The 21,469-nt window shown below is 46.7% G+C and overlaps 1 protein-coding gene across 5 annotated transcripts in view; it reads left to right on the top strand.

Annotated features, from left to right (window-relative positions):
* Positions 1–5,305: 5,305 nt before the first annotated feature.
* The window catches only part of TUBGCP3 (tubulin gamma complex component 3), a 60,947-nt gene continuing 44,783 nt past the window's right edge, over positions 5,306–21,469 (top strand). For 2 of the 5 annotated variants that reach the window (XM_033843889.2, XM_033843888.2), the window contains exons 1-5: positions 5,307–5,573; positions 12,773–12,880; positions 15,968–16,035; positions 19,061–19,138; positions 20,382–20,599. In XM_033843889.2, the coding sequence (XP_033699780.1) occupies positions 5,498–5,573; positions 12,773–12,880; positions 15,968–16,035; positions 19,061–19,138; positions 20,382–20,599 (548 nt within the window). In that variant the 5' untranslated portion in view covers positions 5,307–5,497. Of the gene's footprint in view, positions 5,574–12,769; positions 12,881–15,967; positions 16,036–19,060; positions 19,139–20,381; positions 20,600–21,469 lie in introns of those variants that run through there. The other 3 variants (XM_073795422.1, XM_033843890.2, XM_033843891.2) reach the window with 3 other exon arrangements.

Genomic DNA, 21,469 nt, shown 5'->3' with positions numbered 1-21,469 from the left:
GAGGAGAGGCTGAAACGCACCGTCTCGGGGTCCTGTGACCCAGATTTGAATCATGGGTCTGACCCTGGCCATGAACTTGGACAAGGGATTGATAACTTCAGGTTGCAACGGGGAGAACCGGACTGGGCTTGTGATGATTAGAGATGGGCCAGTCCACACTGCACGCAGAGAGCAGATCGCGGCAGCTCTGTAACCTAGCAATGCTGGGCCAGGTGGCCGTGGTGGCCTGGTGGACATCGTGATCCCCGCAGCCCCTGCGATGGGCCCTGAGGGCCTGGGAGTGATGAATGGACAAAGGCGGTCTGGGTCCCAGAAGCTTCACAGACTTTGGGGGCACAGGGTATATCCTGCCGTGGAATCGAACACTGTGCTAGGGCCAGCCTGGGCCGGCGAGGGCTTTAACCCAGGTTTCTCAGCCCCGGGAGGAGAGGAACCCTCAGCCCACCTCATGTGCCTGGGGTGGTGAGGGGCGGGCACAGGGCACGGAGGGACCCACGCAGGAAGCAGGCCAGCTGTCACCTTTTACCTGACTCGAAAATGGCGTCCAGTCCCTAGTCCCGGAGGCAGGTTCTATCTTGCAAAGATCCGACGCCAGCACCACGTGCCGAGCACTGCAGCCGCGACCCACCAGCTACGCGGACAGCCTGCCCCACTCTGCACCTTCTCTTTCTTTCCTCCTCACAACGGCTCTGCTTAGGCTTGAAGAATCTCTAAAACTCTGTTCAGTCTTCTACCAAGAGAATCCACCTATTCCCAGCCACCCCCAGACAACAGCATAAGAACGTTCAACCAGATCATGAGTAAACTGGGAAGGTAAAGTTGGTAAATCCACGGTCAGAGGGGAGAGATGAGGGCAGGATGGAAATACTAGTCACAGAATTTTGTACCCAAACAAGGATATTTCATCCCCATTATGAAAAGTCATTTGTATTCTTTTAAAATAGTGTTTTTAAAATTAATTTAAAATACTTTTAAAATCAAAGAAGCAACGTGCCGGTTGAACACCATACTAAAAAACGTGATATACTTCAAAAACTGTAAATATAGACCTGAGAAATAAGATAAAAGAACTCTGAGAAAAACAATGCTAGAAAAGAGGGGCGTAGTGGCTCCTGCTTCCTAAGCCGGGGAGAAGGGCAAAGGTAATACTCAGTCCTGGTGGTATTTATAGTAAAGCTGCGTCAGATGTCAGCCTTTGAAAACTGATTACAATTTTTTAAAAGTATGAGAAGAAACACTACATACTCACAAAACAAGATAACAGAAAGGACAGTGGCTCAAAAGACTTCTTGACTTCTAAAGTAATTTATCCATCCACTTACTAGGGTTAAATGACATGTTCCTGAAATATATGAGTTTTCAAAGTCTAATTGGAGTTTCTTTCTGTTGATCTGATGTCAGAACAGTAAATTATTATGGTCTCAAAAAAGAAAAGTGAATATCAATTTAAAAATTCATTGTAATTTCAAAGACTGTTCACTAGTTTTAGTCAATCAATCATTACCGGTCTTTATAATCACTGAGTTGGGTACTGAAGGCCCTTAATCACAAAGCTTCCAATTGAGGCAACTTGAATGGGTTTTTTCCTACGATATCAAATGTGACATAAGAGATAGAATATGAAAGAATTTTAAATGTAGCCCATATCAAGGAGGAGTGAGACAGAGCAGCAGATCACACGGGGAAGGAGGGAATGCGAATACCCAGATGTGGAAACTCTCTGCCGTGGTATCCCACATGACTGCCTCACCATTTTACAGAAAAGTTGAGACGGGGGCACCTGACCACAGAATTCACTGTCTTACCACAATAACCCACCGCCCAGAAGCACTGGACTAACATAAACTACGGACTTTAGTTAATAACATCATGTCCATACTGGTTCATTAATTGTAGCAGATATACCACACTCATGCAAAATGTTAATAATAGGGGAAGCTGTGCCTGGGGTGGATGGGTGTATGAGCCTTTCTGTACTATTTACTTAACTTTCTATAAGTTTAAAATGATACTGGGCTTCCCTGGTGGTGCAGTGGTTAAGAATCCGCCTGCCAGTGCAGGGGATACGGGTTCGAGCCCTGGTCCAGAAAGATCCCACCTACGGTGGAGCAGCTAAGCCCGTGCACCACAACTACTGAGCCTGCACTCTAGAGCCCGTGTGCCTAGAGCCCATGCTCCGCAACAAGAGAAGCCACTGCAGTGAGAAGCCCACACACCGCAGCAAAGAGTAGTCCCCGCTCAGTGCAACTAGAGAAAGCCCACACGCAGCAACAAAGACCCAGTGCAGCCAAAAAAAAAAAAAAAAAAAGATACTAAAACCCATTAAGTCTATTCACTATTTTTAAAGAACTCATGGCCATGAGGGAGTGTCCAAGGAGCCAGCTGAAACAGCTCCCAAGAGCCAAGGCTGGAACAATTTGAGCAAGAAAATAAGTGATGCATTATTGGATTATGACCCAAAGTATAAAAATAAATACCCACAAATGCATACTGATATAAGTAAATTGTTGAAAAACAAGCAAATGGGGGAGAACAAACAAATCTCCATGCAGAAAAATTTCACATAAATCTGTGTAGGTACCCCACACTTAGGGAAGGGGACCATAACTACCCACTCCCTAGGTGTGGGCTGCACAGTGACGTTCTTCCAAAGACAAAGAAAGGAAAGAGAAAAGGAGTAACTGTACGAACACCACTGGAGGGCAGCTGACCAAGGTCCACACCAGCAGTGAGACGTCCAGTCAATAGACTGCAGCCTCGATGGGATGTGATTAGAATTGTTCTTCACCTCTGTGGACTTAGTGCGTTTATATTTAATGTAATTTGTGAGCTACTTTGGTTTCAACATACCATCTTAATAGGTTTTCTCTTGTCCCTCCTGTTCTATGTTCATTTTTATTTCTTTTTTTCTTTAAGTGGATGAAAATTTTTTATTGTTTTATATTCTACACTATCATCTATCTAGAGTGAGGGAAAGAGATTGAGTTCTTTTAAGGGATTGGCTCACATGAGTGTGGGAATGGCAATTCCACAATCTGCAGGGTGAGCTGTCAGCTGGAGACCCAGGGAATAGCTGATGCTGCAGCTCGAGTCTGAAGACCGCCTGCTGGCAGAGCTCCCTCATCCTTGGGGAAGGTCAGTCTTTTGTTCTATTCAGGCCTTCAACTGATTGGGTGAGGCCCACCCACGCTACGGAGGGCAATCTGCTTTACTCAAGGCCTACTATTTACATGTTAATCTCATCCCAAAACACACTCGCAGAGACACCTAGAACAATGTTTGACCACACATCTGGGCACCATGGCTAGTCAAGGTGACAAAAGTCACACTCGGCATTAAAATCCTGGCGGGGCTGCCACTTGTACCAAGTAGGCCCCCAACCTTGGGCTACTGTAGCTGGAGTGTCACCCTGTTCGTTTCCTACCAAGCCCCCTTTAGCTGGTGAGCCATGGCTTTTCACCTCCTGCCCCAAATTGAGCCCACCCCTTCTGGGACCAAAGCTGATGGTCAGGCAGCCACCGTGCACTGGGAGTACCAGGGCTCTCCTGGGTCAAGCTGTGTGGTGGGGACTGGAGCAGTCCTGGCAAGAAGACCACAGATGCACATTTTTCTCCCTAGAAGCTCCATCATTTTTTCAAGACTGAATGCTTTCCAATTTGTGGTCTATCTTTGGTTGATTTCCAGTGCCCTGGCTTGGTTCATCTTGGCAAATTGGTCCAGTTTTCTGCTTTTTTTTTGGTGAAAAGGAGTTGCTTGCATCCTCACCCATCATCTCTGGAAGTCCCTCTGGCTTCATGTATTTTGAGGGTGTGTCATCAGGCACACGCGCATTTACAGTTGTGTCTTCCTAAGGAACTGACCCTTTTATCAGCACGAGATGTCCTTCTCTGTCTCTGGACACTCCCCGTCTCCGAGTCTATTTCACCTGATGTTAATGTGGCCACTCCAGCCTTGCTATCCTCACTGTTTTCTTGGTATATCTTTTCTCCACCCATTTACTGTCTACCAACTTTTTATATTAAAATATGTCTTAACCTGTAATTAGGTCCTGCTTTTTTCCTTCACTCATTCTGGCAATCTTGGCCTTTTAATGGAGCGTTTCATCGATTAACACTTGTTGCCATCATTAGAGTGGTTGGATTTAGGCACACTGTTTTAAAAGTTTGTTTTCTGTTGTCCTCTTTGATTTTTTGTTTCTCTGTCCACTCTTTCACTCCTTCTTTAGGATGACTTGAGTCCTTTGGAATTCTGCTTCACTTGCTGCTGAGAAGAGCCAACCTGATTCTTCAGAAAATGGAGGAAAGGCCAGACTCACACACACACACACACACACACACACACACACACACACACACACACACACACACACGAGGAGGGGTTTCCTGCTGTGTTTAAGAAGGTTCAGGTGACCTGGGTTTTCACGTTTTACCCAAACGTCTCCATCTCAAACCTCAGGGTCCACTTCTTCTCAATTAACCATCCACCCTTAACAGGAGAGACTTGGAAGGACTGTGTGTTGAACTTGCATCATAACTGGAGTCTGGTCCTCAGTTCTGATGACTTAGCAGGTACAAGAATAAGAGATTTCTTTTAGGGCTGTTATAGACGCCCTCTGGTTCTGCCTATGCCTGAGCCTCTAGCTAGAAATGCAAGGACCCTAGGTTTCCGCATGTACCCCAGCACAGTCCACCCTGTGCTCTCTGTAGCCATCATTATCCCTAACCGCAGCAGCTGCTTAATTTCCCCAAGTCTTGCCATCAGCCAGCCCCTTTCCCCAGGTAGCCACACGTGACCATGTAACACATTTTGGTGGTGGAGCCTGCCCCCTTCTCTCGCTCTTGTCTGACTGACTAGTTACCTGGGGCTGGGGGTGGGGAGGTGCCAAACAGCACTCTTATGAAAAGCTGGACAATGTGGCCGGTGTCGATGGTCAGCCACGTGTCGAAAATCATAAAACCCTTGTACTTCTATAAACAGACTTCTCCACCCAATGTGTAAGTAGAACCAATGATCCTTTAAAAAAAATTATGGACTGTGAAAGCGCTGCAGGGCACCCTCCACTCTTACAGCAGGTCAGGGGCCGTCCTGAACCTCTGCTGAGGACGTCTGGGGGTCGGTGCCGTCCTGACCCTCGAGGACACCTGGGGACGTTTGTGGGTCTGAGCACCCCGAGCACCAGCGGCTGGGGCGCCTGGTTCCGGAAGTTTCCTGGCTGGGCCGCAGTTGTCGGGAGGAACCCTTAGGCAGGCGCACCTGCGGCCCCGAGCGCCCGGAAGAAGCGGGGCATTGTGGGAGGGGCCCGCGTTTCGGCGGGTTCCGCCAAAATGGCGCCCTTCTTGCCGGCGCTGTCCGCGAGCCCTTAGCCTGTGGGGGACCCGGGAGCCCGCGTGACGCGGGGCGGACGCGGGCGGCCGGGCCTCCGGAGCACGCCAGGCTCGGGGCGGGGCGGGCGAGCGCCGGGGCTTCGCGGGGCCCCCGCGGGCAGCCCCGGGCTAGGATGGCGACCCCGGACCAGAAGTCGCCGAACGTCCTGCTGCAGAACCTGTGCTGCCGGATCCTGGGCAGGAGTGAAGGTAGCGGGGCTGGCCGGGCGGCTGGGAGGCGTCCCCGGGGCTGGCGGGGTCGGGGCTGGCGGGCCTGCGGGCGCTGCAGCCCCCTGGGCGGGGGAAGGAGGCCGGTCCCGGGGCGGCTGAGTCACCGCTGTCCGGCGCGGTGCCGGGGTGCAGCCTGGAGGACGGTCAGCCGCCGCGCGTCCGCCTCCTCCGGCCGCAAGGCCCGGCGGGCGCTCCCGTGCTTATCCGGATGGAGAGTGCGGCGGGCTGGCCCGGGTCACACGCCCGTGACTGCGCGGGGGCGACGCCGCGGAGGGCGTCCGGGTGGTGGAGCCACACAGTTTCCCCTTAACGTTAGCAAAGGAGCGGATTTGAGGATCATGCAAAGGTGCCTATGACGGTTACCTGCCACGTTTTCCTTCGACGAAGGGCTGAGGGTTGGTTGCTTTTGATGTAAAACCATTTCTGCAGGGTTCACATGGCGAGTCCTGCTACCAGACCAGTCCCGTGCAGTAGGTCAAGCCATTGTGTAGTTCTGGAACCGTAGAACACGGCACAGTTTGTCGTCTCTCGATGTTTGTTTTGGCGGGAGGGAGGGGGCAAGAGGGGATGCACTACGAAGGGATCTTTTGGGTAATTGAAGCAACTGGGTTACTTACTCCTTGAGCACCATAATGTGGGAAAGAAAGTGTGCAGTTTTTGCAGGGAGACTTAAAACAAAATTAAAGAATTGAGACTACATTTTGACCTTTCATGATTAGCGTACATAATTTATTTGATGGTCTTAGGAGCAAAAAGATGAATTTTATTTGGTCAGTCTGCTAAATGACACTGACTTTACACGGTTCTTGCTCCAGTTTTTGAAGTTTCACTCTTTCTCTTTGTTCATCTAAGAAATCTTTGGGCTCCCCCCACCTCCAGGCACTGTGCTAGGCGCTGGTGATGCAGAGGTAGAGAGACAGGTAATTCCTCTCATAGATCCTACATTCTAGTGGAGGATATGTGATAAAATCAGTAAACTTAGGGGCTTCCCTGGCGGTGCAGTGGTTAAGACTCATGCTTCCAATGCAGGGGCGCAGGTTTGATCCCTGGTCGGGGAAACTAAGATCCCACATACCATGTGGCGCAGCCAAAAAGTTAAATAAATAAAAATTAAAAACAAGAAGGTTTTCTCTCATCGTTAGAGTGGAAGAAACGTTCCTTATTAAAAAAAAATCAGTAAACTTATAATGTTGTTTAGTGGTGCTGTGATGAAAAATAAAGTAGGGTAAAGGGATTTTTTTTTAATTTACAAGTTATTAGACTAGATTTAATCTTTTTTTAAAAATTAATTTATTTTTGGCTGCGTTGGGTCTTCATTCCTGCAAGCGGGGCTACTCTTTGTTACGGTGCACGTGCTTCTCATTGCAGTGGCTTCTCTTGTTGCAGAGCACGGGCTTCAGTAGTTGTGGCACATGGGCTTCAGTAGTTGCAGCACGCAGGCTCAGTAGTTGTGGCTCACGGGCTCTAGAGTGCAAGCTCAGTAGTTGTGGCTCACGGGCTTCAGTGGGCTCAGTAGTTGTGGCTCATGGGCTCTAGAACACAGGCTTAGTAGTTGTGGCGCATGGGCTTAGTTGATCCATGGCATGTGGGATCTTCCTGGACCAGGGATCAAACCCGTGTCCCCTGCATTGGCAGGCGGATTCTTAACCACTGTGCCACCAGGGAAGCCCAGGGTAAAGGTATATTGAGGGAAAGCTGAGGATACCTAAACAGAGACCTGGGTGGAGAGAGGGAGGGGCCCTGGAACACCTGTGCCAAGGTCTTGAGGAGGGCGGCGCCTGGCTGTTTTCTGGTTTTATCTCCAGCTCTTCTGTGTGTGTCTGAGTTGCCTTTCTGATTAGATGTTCCTGATCATAGGAGACACCAGGGAACTGATGTTGGTCATGATTCACTCATGTTAAAGTCAGGGTTTGCGTTACACCCGTGGGCCCTCAGTTTTCCTCTGGGGATAAACCACACATTCATCCGTTTCCATTGTCACAACTAGACTTTGAAGACCATTCATTCATTGCTAGGTGTCATCATGTTTCTCAAATTTTTTTTTTAACATTTGAGGCTCCTTTTGATTGACTTAGTTTCACCCATTCCAGGAGGTTGAAAAACTTTTCAGAAAGTTCTGCACCGTGTAGAATTGTGTCTAAATTAAGAGTAAATTGGCTCCCGTACACCTTAAACTTATACGGTGATGCATGTCAGTCATATCTCAATAAAACTGGAAGGAAAAAAAAAGTAAATAAGCTGTCTGTGAGATCCTGAGGGGTCCTCTCAGAGTAAAATATATCATAAAGTCCACTAAAACAATGCTCTCTTTATTCTGTTCTGGACAGCTAGGATTGCCAAACAGTTGTTTTCGTAATTCCAAATTATGCTACTACTTACTGAAGAATATATGTCTTTAATAGCTTGCCTTGGTCTGTTTTAATTTATTCTTCCTTAGTGAACAAAGGAGCAATGTTATTGCTGCCTTTACAGTGTTTGAGATTTAAAAAAATTTTTCTTTTCATTGGTGGGTATTTTATCTGTTAACTTAGCAGAACGTTTGATTAACTACATTTTCTAGTGAGCTTACAAACAATTGGCCTTATGCTTTTATAATACTGCTTTTTTAATACTGTGAAATTGAGGCATAATAGACACTTGTTACTTTTAATGTGAATTTCATATGAATCAGTTTTTCATAAAGTTTTTTTTTTCATTTGTAGTTAGCTTCAAGGGACCTTCAGAAGCAAAGCACCTAGCTATAATGATGCTTGACACTTTTATGAAGTTAGTATAACCATTATTTCCCCCCTTTTCCAGCTTATAACACTTGTGAATTTGTTTGAAACACACAGTGCCAGTCAGTGAGAGGAGAATTCTCTCTCCACATCCTTGAGCCTCTCCTGGAGAACATTTTACTCCTTATTATATCTCTGGATAGTCATTATTTCTGTCTTTGGAAACAATGTACTTGATGTTATAGTGTTTCAGCTCTGCCAGAGGCCACATTCCTTTTCATACTTGTAATCCTCTTTCAAACTAGAGATTAAGAAGAAATACAGGAGTTTTTGTTAGGTAAGTGTTTTGGCACAAACGCTTAGGCAGGACTACAGTAGCCCACAAACTGAGGTCAGACGATGGCCCTGACTGGGAACGGCCATGTGAGGGCAGCGTGAGCCATGGTGCAGGCAGGGAAAGGATGTCGTCTTGGTTTGTGGACCACAAGTGGTGTTGCTGTGGGGTTTATGATTTTTGAAAATTGTGAAGAGTTCTTGATGAAGTTCCAAACAAAGTGTAGTCTTTACCTTGGGAAAATCAATGTGTATTAAATATACATCAAAACATATTATGTGGGGAAAAAACCCTTATTATGTGTATGTTAAAATGTACTCTAAATGTTTATTAATGTGTATATTGAAATTTTAAAGGTTTAGGCTTCATTTGAAAATTGTACTTAATGGGTTTATTATTGCTATTTTAAAATGAATTAGTATTTAAAAATGATCATGGTTTATGTTTCTAATACAGTAAGTATAGATTGATGTAACCCACATAAATAAAAGACTTTTAGGGGTCCTCAATCTTAAAAGTGTAAAGGGGCCTTGAGACCAAAAAGTTTGAGAACCACAAGCTAGAGCAATGGTTTTTATTTTGGTTTTGTTTAGAGCGTTGCTTTTCAACCAGCACTGTGATCAGAGTCATCTGTGATCTCACGAGAACCTGGTAACACTGGCTGCTTTCGGGAGAGGAGCTGGTGGCCAGACAGTAGTGGAGGGGGAAGACTTTACTGTATGCAGTGTTACGTCTTTTCACTTTGAATTCTCTAAATGTGGCACTTATTCACAACTAATATTGTGGGCCCCATCTCCAGAGATACTGGTCCTGGCGGTGTGTGTTGGAGCTTGGCGTCTGGAACACAGTCATTCCGACCTGTGTCTGGGGTGGGGATTGCTGGTTCAGGTTACTGACCTGTTGGCCTGTCCTTTACGAAAGCAATGTCACGTGCGCACAAGCCCACAGGTAGAAGAGGTGCAGGAAGGCAGGAACTTACGGCTTGGACAGTTTGTCCTCCGTCACTTTCTGAATCTCTGGGAAGCACACGACTGTAGAGTTTTTGTAATTCCTGGGGACTCGCTTATTTTTGTGCACCTTGAAGTTCAGTGGTTGTCTTTTACCTGAACGTGTGGATAATAACCCTTTCAGGATGCAGAGGCAGCTGTCTTCCATCTGAAACCTCCTGGGCCCACACCTGCGTGCTCTCTGGGCCTTCGCGTGTCGGATTGAGATCCTGTGGTCCCACGGTGTCGCGGCCCTGGCTTTGCACCTCCTCCCAGTTTCTCTCCCACCCTGCAGCCAGAGGGTCATTTCTATTGAAGGCTGATTTTGTTGCCTGTCTGTAACCTACAGGATGAAGACCCCATTATCTTGCTTAAAGTTAAAAACTAAGGGTGCTGTGTTGAGTTGTAGTTTTGATGGCTGTGCTAGACAAAATGTACATTTAAATGACATTTTCAGGTTAATAATAAGAAAGGTAGCTAACGTTTGTTGAGTCCTCGCTGTGTGCCAGATGCTCTGCGCGCCCTCTGGGAGGTGGCAGTGGTTCCTAGTGGCCTCGTTTTAGAGCCGAGGTCCCTGAGACCTGGAGAGGTGAAGTACCGGCCCTCTGTCCTCCGGCTGCGGCGGGCAGGGCCACGCCGGGAGCCCAGGCCTCTGATTCTGGAGCGTCTTGTCTTGAACTCACTCATTCCTGCTCCTGCCGCTGAGTAGAGGCGGGAAAGCCGTGGCCCTGCCTGTGGGGTGGCCTCTCACCTGCTTGGCTGGAAGTGTGTGTGTCAGCAGCACTGCAGCGGCTCTCTGGCACTCGTCAGGCAGCATATAGTTGAATTCACTGGTGCCATTGCTTCTCACAGAAATGCCGTGGGAGGCTTGGCGGGGGGTGTACCTCCCCTTCCCCGCTCCTGAAAACCGCCCACCCCTGGCACATACCCAGAGCAGATTGGAGGCGAGAGTGCTCCGGTACTCTGTGGTCCAAAATTTGAATACTCTTATTTTTAGTCTTGGGTTAAGCCAGGTCATCACAGAGCTGCTGTGTGGGCCTCCTTGTCTGGGACTCTTGATGGAGTGCGTTTGGCTTTGATGATTTGGATTTTAGAATCCAGTCATTGGCCTCCTTGAGGAACAGTGTCCTGAGTAGCCCTGAATCCCACTACTGTGTCCTTTCCACCTGGGTCTCTGGCTTTTCACCTGGCAGGCTCCTGCCTGTCTTAAAGGTCGCTTCCTCGGAGGGGCCTTGCGTAGCCAGCCTGTGTCACGAAGTCTTGCCTGTTATTTGCCGTCGTAATGTCCTATTTCTTAGTAGCTCTTGTCACAGTCTGATTACCTTGTGTATTATTGGCCTCATTTTTTGTATTCTCACAAAGGCTGCCTTGTTAGCCACTATTTCTTGTCTATTCTATTCTTAGGGCCTGTACTGTTTGGCACGTAGTAGGTGCTTTGCAATTATTCATTGAACTACTGATTGAGTTTGCGTATACTTTAAAAATTGAATGCTGTTTTGGGGGTGTTAAAGGAGAAGTTTGTCGTTGGCATTGTTTGACACTGTGCATTGTAATCTTTGATGATAGTCACTATTAAAGAGAGAATAACTGCCTCTGCTGACTTCCTTCACCGTCTGGATTCTGTGCGTCCACCTTTGAAGCACAAGATAGGTGGATTCGGTTTAAGAAATAGCGGATGGGTTTTTCAAATACTCTGTCATCAACAAGAAAGATAGACTGGAAACTTGGCTGGCAGGCAGATAGGGAAACTGCAGTGTGGCTGCAGAGGCGGGAGGGATGTGGTAGACGTACAGAGGCGTGGAGAAGATGTGAAGACAAGGAAGAGGAGGGTGTCTGGTACTGAGGAGGTTTGAATTTTGGGTGGGAGAAAATTCAAAAGTTTATGAAACTTTCAGAGTGGGGATTTTTCTGTAATGTCCTCAAGTATGTTGTTAATGAACTGTTGTTTGTAGAACTCAGGATCATGGTAATCTAAAAATAATTTTTAACTAAAATAGTTATACAAACACTCCTTTTAAATAAGTGATGTTCAGTGACACTTAATATTTATAAAATTAATGTATACTTGGTGTAGAAAATTTTTAAAGTGGGAAAACGTGAGGAAGAAGGTCTCCCCTCTAATCCTGTGACTCCACAGAAACAGTGTGAGTTACTTCTGTTTGCTCCTTTCCCCCATGTATACACTCACCTTCTGTGTTGTGGTGCAGTGGTGTTTAAGGAAGACTCCGCACGTGCGTGTGTGTGTGTACATGTGTGCGTGTGTACGTGTGCTGGAGGTGGGAAGGCGGTCTGAGGAGCTAGGTGGGGGAGGGTGTGTCAGGGTTCTCAGCTGGACGTGAGTGAGGCGTCCTCAAGGAAGGGCAGGACCGCAGAGCATGGCTGGTGTGTCGTGAGCTGGGCCAGGAGAGGTGGCAGGTGGCAAGGGGCCCAGTGTTGTAGCCTTCCTCGGGATCAGCCTGACTGCGTGTGGGTAATTCACTCCAGGGGCAAAAGGAGGAGTAGGTCACCAGCTACTCAGGAGACTTGTTGAGATGGGCTAGTGGCTATGGAGTGATCATAGTGGGATCCACTTTTAGAAGTCGAGTCAGCAGGGTTTACTGATCTGCCTTGTTTTCTTTGCTCTTGTAGGTTTATGCCTTAGAAAAAACAAGATCCCCCTTTCTCAGTTTCATGGGGTTTTTGAAGGGCGTGGAGGCACGTGTCTGTGTTTAAGCCACCCTCTTTACCTGGAAGTGCACACATGGTTCATACATTATTGCCCGTTTTGGTTGCTCGCGGCCAGTCCTGGTGCATGTGTGCACGTGAGCCCTGGCTCCTCGTAGGCTCTGCTGAGCAGGTGCCATGGTTTGGGCTGGTGCTTTTCCTGCTCCTTTTTTTATGTTTATCAGTCCAGTCTGTTTTCTGTCTCCTAGGAGTTGTCAGACTTTGTGTTGCTGTCTCCCTCACTTTGTCTGTAAAACTGTCATTCTGCTCATTTAGTCATTCATTCTGCCTCTCTGTGGCTCTTCCGTCCTCTCAGTTAAGCCCTGGGGAAGGTGGACGGTAGATGCACATGCCCAGTGCGCTGTGTTGAACTGGAGCTTCAGGGGATCACAACGTAACGTGATGGTGGTAACTTGCATCCTTTTATTTGCCTTTCAGCCGACGTGGCCCAGCAGTTCCAGTATGCCGTGCGAGTTATTGGCAGCAACTTTGCCCCAACTGTTGAAAGAGATGAATTTCTAGTAGCTGAAAAAATCAAGAAAGAACGTACGTATTCTTCTTAAGTGTTATCATGTGTTGCATTCTTAAACTTGTCAGAGCTTAAGTTTATACACACACACACTCACACACAGAGGTATATACTCGTGTATCTCTTTATATATATATGTATCTCTTTGTATGTGTATATGTAGCTCCCAAGCACATTTTAATTGTAGGTACTATTACAAATATATAAAAATATATATTAAAAATAAGGACAAGAACATGGTGGAAGGGGGTTGTTTTAAATACTATTATAACAACATAACCTGGGTTAAGAACGTGAGAAAGATAAAAGCACTTCATATAACTTGCTGCTTATCTTGTGATAAGATAAGTATTTAATCTTATGCACCCTTTGACCAGATAACAGAGGGTATTATCTTGGCAGTTAAAACAACTCAGTGAGTAACTCGCAGTACTTTAGAGCTTACTGTTGAATGTTTTAATTCTGAGATGGTCCTGAAAGCTTTCATACACAGTGTTTGTTACCTTAGAAAAGGAAGCTTTCCACGTATTAGCCCCCGACCGTGCGTCCCAGCAGTATCTGAGGGAGGGGCTCTGAGCACCAGGGCCCACCTGTGAGAGCCGCCCCTGTCCCCTGTTCTTCCCCAGGGGCTGGGTCCCCTTTCCTCACAGTTCTCCAGACTCAAGAGCCTGGCCCCAGCCACCTAAGCAGCAGCCTGGCACCTAAGAAAGCAGGTGCGTTGTCCCTGCAGGCCCGGCTTTCAAGCCGCCCAGGTGAAACGGGCTGTCGCAAGTGTTAATGCCACCTTCTCGGAGGTAGCTCCTCACGGCACCGTTTCCTGCCTCAGCTGTTGAATTATTAACTGTTTGGCCAGGGCTCTGGGTGGATGTCCTGTTTCAGAGCTGGGTACCCGAGCTGGGTGGTGTGGCAGCCGGGGGTAGGGTTGAGGCCCTGGCGTGTGAGCGGCTTGGTCTGGGGGAGGCTCGGTGAGCAGTGCAGGGCTGGGATGATTCAGATCTTGGGGTGACCTGGCATGTAGGTACTGTGTAAGGTGGGGGGGACGGACTATTTAGCATACTGTAGAGACTATTTTCCTTTCTTGTCTGTAAAACTGAGCCTGAGAACATTGTACTCGCTTCTTGATCCCTGATGATTGCTACGTTTTAGATTATTAGTGGGAACCCCAACTATTGGGTACTGCATTTAACAGACCATGCCCTTTATGGAGGTACAGATCCAGGCCCGCTGGTGAGAGCACTGCACATCCTTGGAGTAGCTGAAGATAGTTTGTCCTCAGTTACAGGACTGGCAGCCACGTTGTTGGGTGGGTCCTGAAGGGTCCTTTTTTAAGAAGAAAGCTGTAACTGCGTGCAGTTTGTTGTTCTGTGTAGCCTCTGTACCCTTGACATGAGGCTGGCTGTGTAGACGCGGTGCGTCTCTTCTGCCCATTATCACCCGGTGTCCGCGGCTGCCCCTGGGCCTCCAGCCCGAGTCCCCATCCCTGATGTGGCCCAGCTGTGGTTGAGGTGTCAGTGGTGGTGCATGGAGTGGTCACCAGTGGTCTGTCATCTTTCATTCATTCTTAGACTTAGTTTTTACATTTTAATATTTTTGAAATTTGGTGATTGTTTTTGGTAAATTAGATTAGCTGAGTTATGGTAGCTCTGCCGTCTAGAATAGCACAGAAACGCTAACTTGCCATTTTATATAAAATGCTAGTATGTTTTATATTGGCACAAATTGCAAAACTCGTGTGTGACAAAATTTCACACCTGTCGGTGTCTTCATTTTTCACATTGGTAAGTGAGGTACATTGTAACTCCAGGCTTGTTTTGCTTTATTTAGCAGTCCATTAGATAAAACATCATTTTTGGGGTGAATATTCTGCGTTCATTTTTATTAATATCACTTACTATATTTTATTGTCCTGTGACTTTTATATCTGAGTTAGCATTAGTCCCATTCTGTAGAAATAACATGTAAAAGTAAATTATATTGAATTTTTAGCTGCATTCATTCTGTTGAATGCGTTTTGTAATAGTGCATTTTAAAGAGGGCACTGCCGTCCTGCACAGGGAGACTTGGAGGTGCCGCTTGATCAGGGTGAAGCGACCTCTGGCATGTCCATGCAAGACATGCTGGGCCATACGGTCAGTACATGATGCGGGGACCCTTTCCTAGGTGATGAATGTGAAAAGGTACTGGCTGTCAAGTCGGTCATTGTCTTTCTAGAGGAGAATTCGAGCATTTAAACTAAGTGAGCTTGGCTGATGAGATTGTAAGAAAGCAGTCCTGCTACGCTGGTGTGAATAGACGTGGATTCCCGTGAGCCAGCTTCTGAGGGCGGTGCTTCTCTCTCGGCTGTAGCGGGATTCCTCGGAGAGGCATCTGTGCACAGGCGGTGCGTGCAGCGTGCTGGATGTGGGTGAGCGTCTCTTCCCAGGCCCACGTCCTCCTTCATGGAGCCGAGCGGCGAGTGAGCTTCTCGTTGGTTCCCTTGGCTTCTAGAGAATGTGCTGTGGCCGTGAGCCCTGGGGACACGCAGGCATGGAACGAATTCCTGGGTGAAGATTAGCCCCTTGGCTGTTTCAATTTCGATTTTGAAACAGTAACTGACTATTATATCTTACACCAAAGCAAGATGAAGCATTGCGTATATATTAACAAAAAAGCTTAGAAGGTGTGGTTTTAAGTCACACTGTCATGAATGGGGTACTTCTCTGTTATTGCCTTTTGCAGTTAGGATCCCAGAGATGTTTTCACTTCCCATCCCTCCCTCCAGGTGGCCTTTATTAACTAGCTGAACTCGTGGTACTTTGCCTCACTGGGCGGCTTGTTACTATTTATAGATAGGATCTAAAAAAATCCCATCATTTCTGTTACTTTAGCTAATTTTCACATAAACTCTTTGATTCCAGCCTAATTTTGTCCATATTTTACAAATCTCAGATCCAGTGACCTGACGAAATTTATGGAGTTGAAGTGACGTTGCCTGGTTATTTTGATTCTTAAGCTCAAGATTCGTTGCAGACGTCAGAGTTATCCATTACTGTGAATGGTGAAATAGTATCATAAGAGTAAACTTTGGTGTGTGTCATTAACATGCTCATTTTCTGACTTTCCAGTTACCCGACAGAGAAGAGAAGCAGATGCTGCATTATTTTCAGAACTCCACAGGAAACTTCACTCACAGGTATCACGCACGTGTCTGAAAGCTGCTCTGCTGTGGGCGAGGCAGTCAGTGTGGCTGGGAGCACGTGGGCACCTTCTCTGTGTTGGGTAGTGGCTTTCAACTCTAGATAGTGTTTGCTTTTCAAAGACGTTTGGTGTTAGAAGTAGCTTCTAGCTGGGTTGAATGTGAAATTGCTTATAAAGATGAATGAAGCTGCAGTGAGAAAGCGATCAGACTTCCTGGGCAGTGAGCGTGTCACCGAAGCCTTAGTTACGTCCCTGGGAGGAAGCACGTCAGCAGAAGCTTTGACTTGTCTACACACGACAGCAGAGGCTTAGCTTGTTGGTGCATCTCATTGTTCATCAGGTGCAATTCCTGCTGTTACTGTGAATGTTAACCTGCTGTTACCTGTTATTTTTATAAAAGACTCTGCTGGCCTTTACTCCAGTAAACTAACTGAATCCTAGGGGGAGATTTTTGTGACTCAGACTATAAAGGAAGCTGGACAGCTAGGTAGCCGTCTCCCTTCTCTTACAGAGAAGAGAGTGAAATCCTGAGAAGTTTACTGCTTTGCTCAAAAATCCCGGGTTAGTCTCACGATGGTGACATCACGGAGCAGTGCCTGACGCTGCCAGTGGTAGCACTCGTGCTTCTTTCAAGTCTTCCTCTCTGTTCGTCTGTTGTGCCCCTAAAAAGAAGCCTAACCTTATGTGCTGACCATTTTGATTCCTTAATTCAATTGGATTTACTTGGATTCACTGCTTTAAGTATGTTTTTCCATCTTTGATGATATTTAGGAAGTTAAGAAATGACCTTGCAAGAGAGATGATTAAAAAAAACCTTTCAATATGAATATAATCTAACATTAAATTATAAAATCCAAAGAAAAAGAGGAACCTTTTTTGTACAGTCGTTTCCAGGCAGGTAGTTTCAAACTGCTGTATTATTTGGTTTTCTTAATCTTTCTCTATTTTTAAAAACAATTTCACTTGTGCATTGAATATTACCAAGATCTGCTTATCAGATGTCACATTCCCGAAATGCTGATTAGCCTTCCTGAGATCCCCAAAGGGAGATTTCATCAGTAAGAGCTGTTATGTCTGTTAACACTGGCCATTAGGTGAAAACATATTTAAGACGTTTCTAATTTAAATGGCTGTTTCCCACAGTTCAGTTTGGAACACCAAATGCTTATTCCTAAAGCGGCGATGTTTTACATAGTAGCCGGCTTCCTAGGGCTGGAGGCTGAAGCATGGTGGAAGACGTTAGCGAGCGGCGGGAGCCGTCCCTTCTTGTTGCTGAAACGTCCGCTTCTTTGGAACCACAGCCGTGGTCGGTGTTTGGTCCTCCCTCCCACCCGTCAGGGCCTTCCAGCAGTGTGCCCGTGGCCACCAGGGCAGGTCCGAGGGGCCCTTTGCCGTTTGCCATTGTGTCCTTAGACCCCAGGCAGGAGTCAGGGAGCAGAGGTGTGGGCAGGGTGTCCTGGGCTAGAAGCTGGACCGTGGCGGGCGGGGCAGAGCTGAAGACGAGGAGGGGCGGCGGGGGGGGGCGGGGGCGGGAAGCGGGGCTGTGCGAGAGGAGCCGGGGCCTCGGGAGGGGTGGGCCGGGGTGCGTGCCGCTCAAAGTAACTGCGCGCGCAACGCTTGTTCCCATGCTCCTCTAGGGCTTACGGGGCCCTGATACGCGCTTCCACATTTAGAATTCAGGGTGTGCGCAGCGTTTAACGTTTTATGTGTGAATTGAGGTCCTTTCAGTTTCAAAGTCTAAGACAGCAGGGTCTGAAGTGGTTTAGAATCATCTGAAACGTGTGTGCTGCTGGAGTTGTTGATTCTGGTGGTCCCACCAGCTCTGTTCTCTCCCCCTTTCTGCTGCTTCGGGCTCCGGGGTGCTGACGGGTGTGGATCGCAGCCCCTAGGCTCCCTTGCTTCTGGTTGGCTTCCTCTGGAACAGGCAGCGTAGGGAAGAGTGAGCCCCTCCTGCCGCGCTGCAGGGACACACGTCTCTGTTTCTGAGAGATGCATGTCTCCTCGGGGGGTCCTTTTGTGAGCCTGGACCACTGAGCGATCCTCCTGTGTCTGGAAGGGTAGTTCATGATACCAAAGTGTATGCCCGAACGTCTGCTTACCACTGGGCTGAGGCCTCGGTCAGGGCTGGCCTCTTTCTTCCTTGCTGTTGTCCCAGCTGGGGAGTTGGCTGTTTCTGAAAAATTCTGTGTGAATCAATTAAATACCTGGAATGAGCTTATTCTTTAAAGAAACTTTCTAGGAATATTTTATACATATAATGAAGAACTTGTGCAACGTGAGTAACCGTCCCATAATTTGTTTTGTAAATAAAGTATTTATAGTTTCTAGCCTATGCATAGGAAAGGTAGGAACACAGGAATAGAGTGGAATGCACTGTAAATTTGGGGTAAAACGTATCGAGGGCGGGCTGCTTGCTGTTAACGGTTGTGAATCGGGGGGAGTGATACATGTTTGGAAGTTAATGAAATCATTATGATTACCTTGCATAGAAACCTAGGGGTAGTTATCCTGACACCTAAGTGCTTCAGAACCTTGAATTTCCCAAGAGTGCATGATGCCGAGACCTACGTCTTATACTTCGGAATTATTTTCTTTTTTCCTAATACTCTTTTTTTATGGCTTAAATTGGACTTAAGGCGGGGAAAGCATTCACACATTTTGTGATGGTATTATTCTTATAATCACTGTGTTTTGGAAGTTGGTTATTATAAGAATTATTTCAGGGAGGAAATACCGTTAGACAGGAATAGGGTAATTGAAAAAATGTTCGCATTGGGACTTTGGAGTTAGATTTCAGGGGGTTAAATGTTCCAAGGGTCTTGACCTCTTGAGAACGTTCTCTTGCCTTCTCATGGATAGCACTGTGGTAGTGCCTGAAAAATCGACAAATTTAGGTTTGATGTTACCAGGTGAATTTTAAAATGCTTTTCTATTTTGGAAATAAGGGTAATTTAGGAGAGAGGAAGATAAAATTGGGAACTAGTACAAAGTTGTTCTTTTACTGTTTTCTTTCTAAACAGGGAGTTTTGAAAAATAAATGGTCAATTCTCTACCTCTTGCTAAGCCTTAGTGAAGATCCGCGCAAGCAGCCTAACAAGGTGAGAGGCTCTGTTTTCACAGCTCGATGCCTGTTTAAAGCACAGTGTCTTTTGCTTGGACAGTTACACCAAATTTTGATAGGAATTGGCTTCCATACTTAAGAAAATAGTAGGAGAAAAGCAAAAAAATTTTGTATAGTTTTCTGGGCAGTCACGAGGGTCAAGAGATTTCTTTTTCTTTCTTTCTTTTTGTTTTGTTTTTAAGGGCATTTTTAGTCAGTGTGCTGTGTTTCCTTAAGATGTTTCTTGAGAATCATGTTATTACTTCAAATATAACAATGTCTGGTTAAATAGAGTATAAACTATCAGTTTTCAGATTTTTATTCTGTGAAGTTATTAATATTAGCACAGCTTCATTATTCTTTGGGTTAGAAGACCTTTTAGCGTTTTCTTGGGCTTTCAGATATCATGATGAACATTAATTACTCTTATACCATGAAAAGTTTGTTGTCAGTGGGTTCAGTTTTTGACCCGTGTGGTGTTTGGAAGAGCTATTGGGCCGCCGCCCAGAGTCCCAGAGAGTCTGGTGTAATAAGATGCTCGACCACAGAAATTTGAGTGTTTAGAGAGTTGAAGAATGTGGGTGAAAGAGTCATATTGACCTTTAAAGCCTTAGTCTGAGTAATGAGCATTCTTTCATTGCATAATAATGCCAGACTTCTGAAAATATTTGAGTAATTATTTGAGTTTCAGTTTGCTTGGTTTCTGAGTAAAGTGTTTAGTTATCAGACCATGTGGGAGTTTTGAGATTCAGAAAACTTTCCAGAACTTTATCAGTTCAGGCATATTTCAAAACTATAATAACTGATTTATCGTTTAATAAATACAGGCACATCTCGTTTTATTGTGCTTCTCAGATACTGCATTTTTTACAAGTTGAAGGTGTGTGGCAACTTTACATTGTCAGACGATGGTTAGCATTTTTAAGCAATAAGGTATTTTTCAATTAAGGTGTGTATATTGCTTTTTAGACAAAATGCTATTGCATACTCAATAGACTACAGTATAGTGTACACATAACTCTTATATGCACTGGGAAGCCAGAAAATTCGTGTGACTTGCTTTGTGTCACTACTCATTTTATTGCGGTGGTCTGGAACTGAACCCACAATGTCTCTGAGGTCTGCCTGCACAAAATCCAGTTACAAAAATAGAACCAAAGTCTGAATGTAAATTATCTTTGCGGGTGTGGGAAAGCGTTCTGTAATTTCGTACCCATATTCGTGCCGCCTTTTATTTTCAGGTTTCTAGCTATGCCACGTTGTTTGCTCAAGCGCTACCCCGAGACGCTCACTCCACGCCCTACTACTACGCCAGGCCTCAGACCCTGCCCCTGAACTACCAGGACCGCAGCGTCCCGCCGGCCCAGAGCTCTGGCAGCCTGGGCAGCAGCGGCGTCAGCAGCATCGGCGTGTGCGCCCTCAGCGGCCCGACCCCGACGCCTCAGCCTCTCCTCCCGGGGTAACCCAGCTCGCGCGCGGGAGTCCTCACACAGTAGGAGTGGGGCGTGCTCGGCCTTTAATCAGGCATTTCGTCTTCACCGAAACGACCTCCAGAGCCTCGTATGTGCCAGGGATGTTCTAGGCGCCGGGTCTGAGGTGCTTTATCTAGGATGTTCCCTTCCAAGCACTCCCTCCTTTTCAGACGGGAGCTCTTCCCGCGTTTAGTCCTAGCTGACTGTGAAGGGTTTGGGCCGACTCCCGCCTGTTAAGGCACAGGCCCGTTATAGCAGGGGGCCCACTCACGCGACGGCGTGCAGAGCCTTCTCTGGCCGTAACTGAGCGACAGGCTCTTGCTGGGAACTGAGCGACAGGCTCTTGCTGGGCTCTCATACTTCTCTCAGTGCATGTTGTCGCCTTCATAGGTGTGCTGTTCTCTTCCTCAGTTATTTAAGATGTCAGGAACATAAGATAAAGCTGTCTCGCCCTCAAGCGCTGAGATCTTCAGACTGAGGAGTGTGGCACCTTACGGTGCTTTTATATCAACGTGCTGTCACGTCCGGTTACACGCAGAGCTCATGGCTGAGAATAAAGCGAGTGCCAGTGCCGGAATGGACTTGGAACGTTGCTCTCCTGCGTGTTTTTCCATACACGTTCCTAGAAATCCCATTAACGTAGACTGTGCTCTAAAATGTCAGAAAGTGGGTATTTTTCCAGGAGAACAGTGACCAAGGATTTACCATCAAATGACGTTTTCCACATGAGCGCAATACAGTTATAAGTCACTGTGCGACTTAATCAGATTTTGTTAAAGTTATCAGAAGACAGAACGTGTGTACCACACGTGTGGAATAAATAGGGTCTTTAAAGTTATCAGAAGACAGAACGTGTG

Source organism: Tursiops truncatus, chromosome 18, assembly GCF_011762595.2.
Source record: "Tursiops truncatus isolate mTurTru1 chromosome 18, mTurTru1.mat.Y, whole genome shotgun sequence".
Classification (NCBI taxonomy): Eukaryota; Metazoa; Chordata; class Mammalia; order Artiodactyla; family Delphinidae; genus Tursiops; species Tursiops truncatus.
The sequence above is the reverse complement of the archived record's forward strand: the minus strand, read 5'-3'. Positions and strand labels throughout refer to the sequence as shown.